The 9,560-nt window shown below is 44.9% G+C and overlaps 2 protein-coding genes and 1 long non-coding RNA gene across 3 annotated transcripts in view; 2 read left to right on the forward strand and 1 right to left on the reverse strand.

Annotated features, from left to right (window-relative positions):
- Nucleotides 1-1,156: 1,156 nt before the first annotated feature.
- Nucleotides 1,157-3,047, forward strand: LOC104909288. The gene is made up of 2 exons (XR_795784.3): nt 1,157-1,362; nt 1,731-3,047. It is a non-coding gene; the product is annotated as an uncharacterized LOC104909288 (long non-coding RNA).
- A 1,498-nt stretch (nt 3,048-4,545) lies between these two features.
- On the reverse strand, nt 4,546-9,003 carry PSMA7 (proteasome 20S subunit alpha 7; the record flags this gene model as incomplete). Its single annotated transcript, XM_010722499.2, has 6 exons — nt 4,546-4,885; nt 5,144-5,206; nt 5,774-5,893; nt 6,220-6,342; nt 7,537-7,661; nt 8,664-9,003. Coding segments are annotated over 6 exons (864 nt in total), but the record flags the coding sequence as incomplete, so codon positions are not given.
- Nucleotides 9,004-9,319: 316 nt separating this feature from the next.
- The window catches only part of LSM14B (LSM family member 14B), a 9,029-nt gene continuing 8,788 nt past the window's right edge, over nt 9,320-9,560 (forward strand). The window contains exon 1 of the mRNA XM_031556602.1: nt 9,320-9,400. Coding sequence (XP_031412462.1) covers nt 9,320-9,400 — 81 coding nt within the window. The remainder of the gene's footprint in view (nt 9,401-9,560) is intronic.

The following is a 9,560-nucleotide window of genomic DNA, read 5'->3' on the forward strand; positions in this document are numbered from 1 at the left end:
TGAACCCTGACTGACATGGAGCATCAACCAGCTCACTAGGAAGCCTGTTTCAGTGCTTGACCACCTTTCTGGTGAAGACACTGTTATTAGAAGTCTTGCCTGGCATGGGTGTAAGCTGTTCCCGTGTCCTGTCATTGATTATGAGGAAGAAGAGAGAGTCTGTGCTCTTATTTTCCCTCCTCAGGAAGTTATGGAGAGCAGTGGGGTTACTCGGTCTCCTTGTCTGCATGCTAAACAAGCAGGGCCTCAGCGTTTCCTCATAGGATGTGTCCTTTGGCCCTTTTACCAGCTTTGTCCCTTGGGTGCATTCAAGTATCTTAATGGTTTTATATTGTGGAGCCCATAGTTGCCAATAATATTGAAAGTCAGGCTGTGCCAATGCTGAATGCAGTGGGGGAATCACCTCTTCTGGCTGGCTGTGCTGTATTTAATGCATCCCATTCTGTTTCCTAGTCCTGACTTTGAACCCATAGAATAAAGTGTTTAAAATCACATTTGTGGGAGGAGGCAACAGAATCATGCTGTGCTGAAGATGGTGCAACTTGCAGACAGGAGCAAGCTAAGCCTGGAGTTTGGGCAGGTCTGTCTGTAGAAACATCAGACTAAGTACTGCAAATATTAACGAAAGGCTTCATCTGCTGCTCTGTCTTTCGGTGGTATGAGCAGCCTGATGAAGTTAAACTTCCCTTTAATGTCAGCATGTAAAATTCCCTTGGTGTTTCTGCTTCCTTTTAGCAAAGCTTTCTTCCAGGTGTTTACCGTAAGGCAGTATTTGGGGGTAAGCAAGTTCTGGATAGGAATTAGGACTGGTGCTGTGGAGGTGTTCCAGTAGCTGAACCTCAGCTGTGACAGGGCTGCCTACCTAGGAGTCCAGAGAGGCTTCATGGGATTCAAGTTTGTGTTTGCCAAGAAAACAAAACTGGGTGTGAAATGCTACCAAGTCCTCATTCAGTCATATTTTAAGTCTTTCCATTGTTCTCTGGTCTGGAAGTAGCATGTGAAAGCCAACAGCTGTCACTTCTAAAAAGCCCACATTTAGCAGAGGAATTGAATTAGTGTTTTCATACTGCAGCAGCTCTTGTTGTAGTTCTAGTCAATAAAATAGGGCTCTTGAGGCTTCCTATCTGAGTGAGTTGGGGGTTATTTAATGTTTATATTAAATCTGAATGCCGTCCCATTCAGTTCCAGACGCACCACGTGGGCTGAGGAAAGGAAACTCAATACTGAGACGTTTGGAGTGTCGGGACGGTTCCTTCGTGGCCGCAGCTTTCGTGGTGGGTTTCGAGGTGGAAGGGGTAGCGGAGCAGCAAGGAGGAACCAAACCACTCACAGAGCTGGTACTGGCAGAGTGTAACTTCACAGGTAAGCTACATTTTCTGTTTAGCCATTAATAACTGCTTTCCCTTACCAGAGCGTGTTTCTTATCCCTTACCTGAGCTGTCTGCACAACCCCCTCTTGCTCTCGGTCCTGCAGGCAAATGAACAGTAGTTCTTTATCATCTCTTGTCTGTTTATCCATCTTTCTAAGTGATGGAAGGAAATACAAGCAGTTCTAACATGTTGATTGATCTGTTGGTTCCTGGGGCTCACCTCTGCAAAAACCAAGAGCTGTTTGTTTCAGCTGAGACTTTGTAGCTAAACATTTTAATTGATATGTAGGTAGAACTTTTGCTTTTTCTTGGAGCAAGTCCTCTGGATATCAAATCTAATTCTATCTTTTTCCTTTATAGGTTCTAACATCTCTCCTGAGAGGATGAAAATGTACATAGAAAACAACTGACTGCTGCACTAATGTGGGAAAATGGTTCATATTGTTTACCGTCTCAGCTCAAATGACAGAACTTCATGTACTACTGCTTATATTCTGGACTTACTTTGGACCAGCAACAGTCAGCTGGAATATTCTTTGGAAGAGGGAATGTGTTCAGGGGTACCTTCTTCAGGGTGTCTTTTCGTTTGTTTTTGTTTTTTTAAGTGCAGATTAACTTACATGGTTCTTCTTTCGGGTCTCTCAAAGGCTGCTATAGTCTAAGCTTAAGTCAGACTCCTTTTCTGAACCCTGAAGAAGTTAAATCATGGTATTTTAACATGGAACCAAAGCTCACTTGAAATAAACCAGCTAACTTGTTTGTTCTGAGTAACCAAATGGATTCTTTGGTGCTGCTGGTCTTACTGTACTCAGCAGCGTGTGTGGAGTAGCACTTGGTATCTGAAAGAATGGACTCCTGGTGCTGAGGAGTTACGTGTATTGTCACTTGGGAATACTGGATTGTTGCTCATGTAGTGGTGTAAAATGACTGTACGACTGTTTGTTAGCCAGCACTAATGTGGAGGTACTGCAGGCTCTGCAGAGCTGTGCCTCCCTCGAGTTGAAGGGTGCTGGGCACTCCTCCACGGCTCGGAATTCTGCGGGGTCAGGGGGTGATGGAGTGCAGAGTGCTGTGCCCCAGCAGGATGGGCAGCAGGCACTGCTGCTTGTGTGCTCAGAGTGAAGAGCCCCTGGCAGCAATTGGCTGCCTGGCAAGGAGCCTGGAGCGCCGGCTTCTTGCCTTGCTTTGTACCTTGTTCATATAGTGCTAAATGCAAACAGTTTTCTGTACACTAGTAGACTGTGGTGGAACACTATGGAATGTTTTCATTAAACTAGGAATGGGGAGTCCATATAATGAAGCTTAACAGATGGGCATGTTTAATTTTTCCTCTGTACCCCCATACTGTAAATAGTTTAGTTTTTTCTTTTGTTTTTAAAATCTGTATGTGGGGAGAGGGGCTGGGAGGGAAGGGGTTACATTTGTTTGCATGAATAAGTGGGTTAAATTGCTTATAAGCATGTGTCCCTTTTCTGTTGGTAGGGAATTTTGTTGAAAAAGCACCTTGATGACTGAACCCCGTACATAGCTAGAATTTTTTAGTTATGCATTGACTTAGGTTACTGTAAGAGCTTGGATTTATTTTTGTAGGACTTTATTGCTAAGAATTAGAACATAGCAGTGGGGCTGCTCTTTGGAGTAATGTAAATTGTAATTAAAATAAACATGTAAATGTTTGATGTTTTCCTGCTATTTTGTTCTGCGTGCAGCTTGGCAGCATCTGTCCGTACAACTTGTTGGAGCCCCAGGCAGGGCTGAAATCTAAGAGGAAACTGAGCTGGCCTGGAAAGAGGTGCACAGTGTTTAAGAACGCTGCTGAAGGCTCTGCTACAGCTGCTACATCATTCCTGTCAACCTGTGCTCCCTGGGGAAGTCTGAGTATCCATCTGAAGGAACGTTGCTGTTCACAGCACCCACAGCTCACAGCCGGCAGTGGTACAGCTCAACCAGTTTGGTTTGGGTGGCAATACTTCTGTTTGGTGGCCACAGATCCTTTTAGGAGCTGGGCTTCTACCAGCAGATAGTGTGAGTGCTGACAGCAGGGCTTGCAGCAGCCCCCAGGTAAGCTCCTTTCTCCAATGGCAAAACAGCTTCTATGACACTACAGCATGAAGGTGAAACTGCATTGCCTGTCAACTGCTGAGTGCCTCTACAATTTTTGTGTGGCTGTGGTGAAGTGAGAAATCAACACCAAGTTCAATACCACTCTTTATTATTAAGGCACTAGTTCTTTGTTCTAGATTCAGTGTCAGGCCTGCTGGGCATAAATACCACAGCCTCTATGTGCAGTACTGTACCTGGATCGCTGATCTTGTAGAGAAGAGCTGTCAAGGGGCAGCTTCCTAAAACAGGAAACAACAGCAGGAAGGCACAACTTCCCCCTTCCCCAAAAGCTTTAACCCCTGTGCTTGAGTGTGAGCAGAGGACCAGGACAGGCTACTTGGAGCTGCCTCAGACTGCAGATGGCTACTGGAAGTAAAACTTGCTATCTGGATACACAGCCACCTGCCCATGGGGCTTCATTTTATACATGTTGTTATTAATTGTATCGTGAATAAACTGCACACAGCAGTGACTCTGGTGTGCAGATAGGCCTCTATCACTTACAGAATATGATCTACCTCTGCCAAGAGAAGAGAACTGGGCAGAGACAGCTGTGACAGTATGCAGGTCTGACCAGAACCTGAGCTAGGCTCCAAACCTGGGGTAGGGTGTAGGAGGGAGATGGAGGAGGTTAAATACAAGAGGATAAGCTGGAGTAGACCTTTATCATTGTTCTAGCATGCCTGTAGTTCATATGAGGAACTGGTCTATAAATCCCCTAGTGGGCAATCACAACACCACTTTATTCTCAACCAATGAATCATGGAATCATGCAATGACCTGCAGGTAGCAATTCATGCACCTCCTCAGTTGCTTATGACATACCTTCAAAACAGTTCTCATGCTCATTTCCCAAACCATTGCAGCCCCAAATCTGCTATAAAATTCACCGCAACTTGGGATAGAAAGCGTTGTGTTTTACAGCTGGGCCCTGGCCATTTACATACAGTGATGAGGGACAGAGAAGGCATAGCTCATTAAAAGCAGTTGTTTCGTTGAGACAACCACTTCAACAACAAGAAAATAAGTGACAACTGAGACTGTTCACTAAGAAAGATGTCAGGAAGAAAAATGCAACCAATCTTCATCCTTTAATGGGTCACCACTGCACGTTGTAGCTGATCAAGTAATCTTTAGTGATTAAAATATCAGGAACACACAGATCTTTCTAAAATAAGAGCTTAAAAAAAAATCAGTAGGTTTATTGTAGGTCTCCAGAGGGGCACAGTATGAATAAACGGAATGCCTACATCTTGTCTATACAGAATAACCCATTGCTTCAGTTAAAAAGAAGCAGCTAAAGCGCTGAATTTGGTTCATCATGATGTCTTCTTCTGTTTTTTCTTTTCATTTTCTTCCTTCTCTTTTTCAATTTCAGCAACATACTTCTCAATTTCTTCAGGGCTTAGAATCTAAAGAAAGGAAAACAGTAACCTCTAAGATGCCACTTAAGAGACTTTTATCTTATTTAAGTACCTCTGACATGGCAGGAAAGCTAACAGCTATTTCCAGAGACACAGGTACATTGTGCAGACACAACATTCCTTGGCTGCTACTATTAAACAAATATTTGCCAGTGCAGGATGTGAGATGAAGGAGTGGAAGTCAGGGCTGACGTACAACAGTGCTATCAGAGAAATTGGCTACAAAGGGAGAAAAGCTGCCTTTACCTTCAGGGGCTGATCTCTTCTCATAACAGCCAGCTCGATGTTCTTTCCCCCAGACTGCACAACCTGAACAGAAGTTAACACCATTAGGAGTGGGTCCTTTAAACAATTTTAACACCTCTCTTTCAGATCTTTTAGGAAAAACAGCTGTGGAAAAGGAGTACTTCTTTAGCTCCAACCTCTCTATCCTAGCAGTAGGAAAACCTATCCCCAAAAATGAAGTATTCTTTTTGGCATCAACACAGCCTGCTGATGCTTAACTTAAAACCATCACATTTCCACCATCTGAATTTTGACTTAAGCTTTCCTCATCTCAAATTTCAACACAAAGACAAAGCATACTGCATGTGGAGTTTAGTGCATCTTTGGTTCATTTATATTAATTGCAAGAACTGAAGTCTTTTTCCCTCTCATGAGGACTGCAGTTTAAGTTCCTCCATGTAAGTTACAGGCACAGTTTTTTGAAGTACTCTGATTGCATGTAACCCCACACCTATGGCAAACAACAAATGCACTTTTCATAGATGCTTTTGTAATGCTGCCACATGGATGAAGATTTCAGCGTACTCACAATTAAGAAGTCAATCCAAACACAAGGTGAAGAGTGACACAAAGCTCCTGAGGGAGACTCACCTCAAGAAGAGCCTTGATGACAAGCTTAATAGTCAGATCATCTGTTTCGATGGCTTCATCAGTGTAGTTTTTCTCCAGGAATTCACGTACAGATTTAGCTCCTCTGCCAATGGCATTAGCCTGGAATGGATGGGGGTGGGAAGAAGTTTGGAATTAGCAAGGAATGGGAGCTGTACAGTTAGATGATCTGAAACCCTTCTGTGATCACTGTGTGTTTTTCAGGAGATTGAACACAAAATTACTTCCCCCACCACAGAAGGAGTCAGCAGTCAGGCACTCGCATGTACCTGAAAACAAGGTAAAATTTCCCAAGTAGAGCTTAACTGCAGGTAGCCATTCCCTGCAAATGGATTTTTTTCATCTCCTTCTCCATCAATCCCTCTTTAAAGGAGATGGTAACTCTGAAATATTTCATTACACCTCCAGAAGAGGCAGAACCAGCTCACCTTCCAAGCATGGTACGTGCCAGAGGGATCGGTCTGGTACAGCCGGGGGGTTCCATCAAAGTCAAATCCCACGATCAGAGCAGAGATACCAAAAGGTCTGCGACCGTTGCTTTGAGTGTACCTCTGCTCAGAAGGAACAGACATGCATTTCACAAGCAGCTCTACTGTTAGAGCAGAAAGCAGACATTCTGTGTTACAACCAGAAAAGGCATCAGAAATATTTTCAGGAGGCTTTCTCACCCATCTACCTATTAAAGGCAGGATTCCATGCCCTACCAAAGGCCATAAGCCAAGCAACTGAAGCGGTTACTTTACTTTTCAGCCAATCTTCTTAACATCCACTGAAGTTTCCTGCACCACTGTAACTATCAGGGAGAGACTCTTGTCTGCCAGGAGCTGCTGACAGATACTGTATGCCCGGGTGCGGCGCTGTGCTCTGACAAGCACGCTCAGGAGGCTGAGCAGGAGGATGACATCTGAGCACAAAGCCAGTTTTCAGCAACGATCTGCAACAATTCCATGAATGACAAAGCAGGCATCACCTGTGATGGCAGCCGGCTGTGGGAAAGGCAGTGCCACAGCCCTTCTGCTCGCTGCTGTAACACAGCTGCGCATCACACACCACAAGTGACCGTAAGCACGGAGGCCCAACAGCAGCACTGCAAGATTTACTGCTGCTACTTTTAGAGAGATTGAAGCATGCCAGAATGAAATACACAGATGTGAGATTACTGTAAAGGAACAAAGTGAGATTCTGCTTTGACCCGCTAGTAATGAACACAAGCATCACACTACTGTCATCATCACTGTGCTAGCACGTCATAAATAAGACTTTTGCTCATCCCCACTGGTTGCTGAAAATTAGTTCAATATACCAGCAGCAAATGAACAATTTTACCACAGAAGGCAGTTGGGCATATTTTGACCCTGTCATTAATCTTAAATTCATGAATATCAAACTAAGCCTATTAAGTGCTGCATTAATTTGCTCCCCTCTCATCCCTCCCTGCGATGTCTTAGAAGGAAAACCGAAACAGGAAATGCATCACAGCCATGATGAGAATGAATTAAAGCCACAGATGGGCGGCGTCCCTGATAACATCACCAATGTACTTACACTGCTGTTACAAGCACTAATTAATTTCATCTTTTGAGGAAAGCTGATAATCAATCCTCATGTTCTATTACTACGTTTTTATTTCCAACAACCAGGAGCGTTCTGTTGCTTTCTGCCAGCAGAGCAGGACGCAGCCCATGCACAGCTCCTGCAGCACTACACAGCAGGACGGATGGACAGAAGGACCCCACACAGCACACCTGCTTCAGGCTGGCGATGTAACGTGTGATGTATTCCACGGTGACCGGATCCTCCACGGTGAGTCTGTGGCTCTGACATTCAACACGAGCTCTGTTTATAACTATTCTGGCATCAGCTGTGAGCCCTGCAATGACAGTGGATTTGCTGTGCTCAGACTCACGTTCACACCATGAGCACAGACAGCTTGTCTTGCTCCAAAAGGCTCACAAGGTCAGTGCCAACAGTAAGGGAAGGAAAGCACACAAGAGGTCACGCTTTCCTAGGTTTGCTGAGCGAGGACATCATTTAAAAGGCAACAGAAATAAGCTAGTGAATCAGAATTACATACATTTTGTTTACAGATTTCATGATTGTCTATTAAATAACATGCAATTTTGAACCAGGTAATCAGAATCCCCCTGAGAGACTGAAAGCATTCAATCTAACTGCAAATTAGCAGAGCTTCAATTCTCACGTACGGTGGCTACATTTCCTTTGACAATACCCCTCTCTATAAATCAGCTTATCTACACAATAAATCTCGTCTAGTTGATGGAACTATAGCAGCATGATGTTAGCTGCTATGTATTATACAAAAAATGGCCAGCAATGCCATCTTCAGCTGGGAGCCTTGTTTCCATTACAGAGCTCTTCTTTAAGCTTGTGAATCCACCTGCACATATCACAATCCCCAGCTGAGGAAGCAAGGCACACTACATCTCAAAAATCAGTACTTTTGCCTGCTCAAATCTCAAATCAGATCTCCTCTTAAAGCATTATGAATACTGATACAAAGAATTACTTACAGACAGGAGATATCTGCTGACATGTATATATGAGCTCACATATTGTTAAACAGTGTATTTCTATATCTGCGTTGATAATGTTACTTCTCAGTCTTCATCCTCACATTAAACTCAGAGACTTTGTGAATTCTAACCAATATTTCGTCCTCATTTAATCACTGGTTCTCCCTCTATGCCCTATGGACCTATCCACACCTATTTGTAAAAGTAGAAGTAACTGGAAATATGCTCCTTCCCCACAGCCCTCACTCAGTTATATACGCCCTACGAATCCATAACCTCACCCAAAGGCAGTCTAACAACTGCTGCACCAAACCCCAAACTCTGCAGGGATCACATACCTGCAAAAGCCATGCAGACGTTGTCATCCAGGGCGCAGATCTTCCGTACAGTTCTTTCATCCTGAAGTTTTGCCACAGACTTCTTCTCCACGCCGAGAACAACGATGTCCTTCCCTCTGACTCCAACCTTCAATGCATTCAAAGAAAAGAGGGGGGAGGGGAAAAAAAAAGTTAACTTAAGTCCCCTAAAGAGGTTGCAGAATACTGAAATGAGGGCCTGGTGGAGAGAAAAAAAGCCAGCAAAGCAAACGTTATAAACTTCAACTTGAAGTGCTTTGTTTCCTATTACCACAGACCGGGAGAGGACTGATGTAACAAAAATTGCATTCAATTTCCGAGTGCAGTTTCATCAGCTGCTTTCGCCAATTTAAATCCGTGTGACTCCTAGCAGACATCCCCACCCCTCCTACCAACCGTGTTCTCCAATGCCAGCACTTTCCCGCAGCCACTGCGGCAGGAGCAGCACTAAAGCTGCCACATCAAACACAGGGGCAGCCTGCCGTAGGTCGCTCCCTCGCCGTACCGTAAGAAAAACCCAACGCTATTTGGCACTGCGCCTCGTTACGGAGGGCCGGGGCAGCTGTGCTGCGAGGAGCTCAGCGGTACCAGCGGCGAGGACGGCCGCGTCCGTTGGCGCTCAGCAGCCGATGCGGGCAATGCCGGCCGCGTGCGCCCAGCCGAAGGCCGGCGGTTTCCTTCCCGGTATCCCTGAAAAGCGATACGTTCTTCCCCGCGTAGTAAAACTCCTCGTCATCAGAACCTCGGCGCAACGCGAACACTGAAGGCAGCGGCTACAAAGCCATTCCCATTCGCCTCTCCTCTTTCTCGTCCGCCGGACACCCGCACAGCACAGAGCAGCACAACACAACAACACAACACAACACAGCACAGCACAGC

This window comes from Meleagris gallopavo, chromosome 22 (assembly GCF_000146605.3).
Source record: "Meleagris gallopavo isolate NT-WF06-2002-E0010 breed Aviagen turkey brand Nicholas breeding stock chromosome 22, Turkey_5.1, whole genome shotgun sequence".
NCBI lineage: Eukaryota > Metazoa > Chordata > Aves > Galliformes > Phasianidae > Meleagris > Meleagris gallopavo.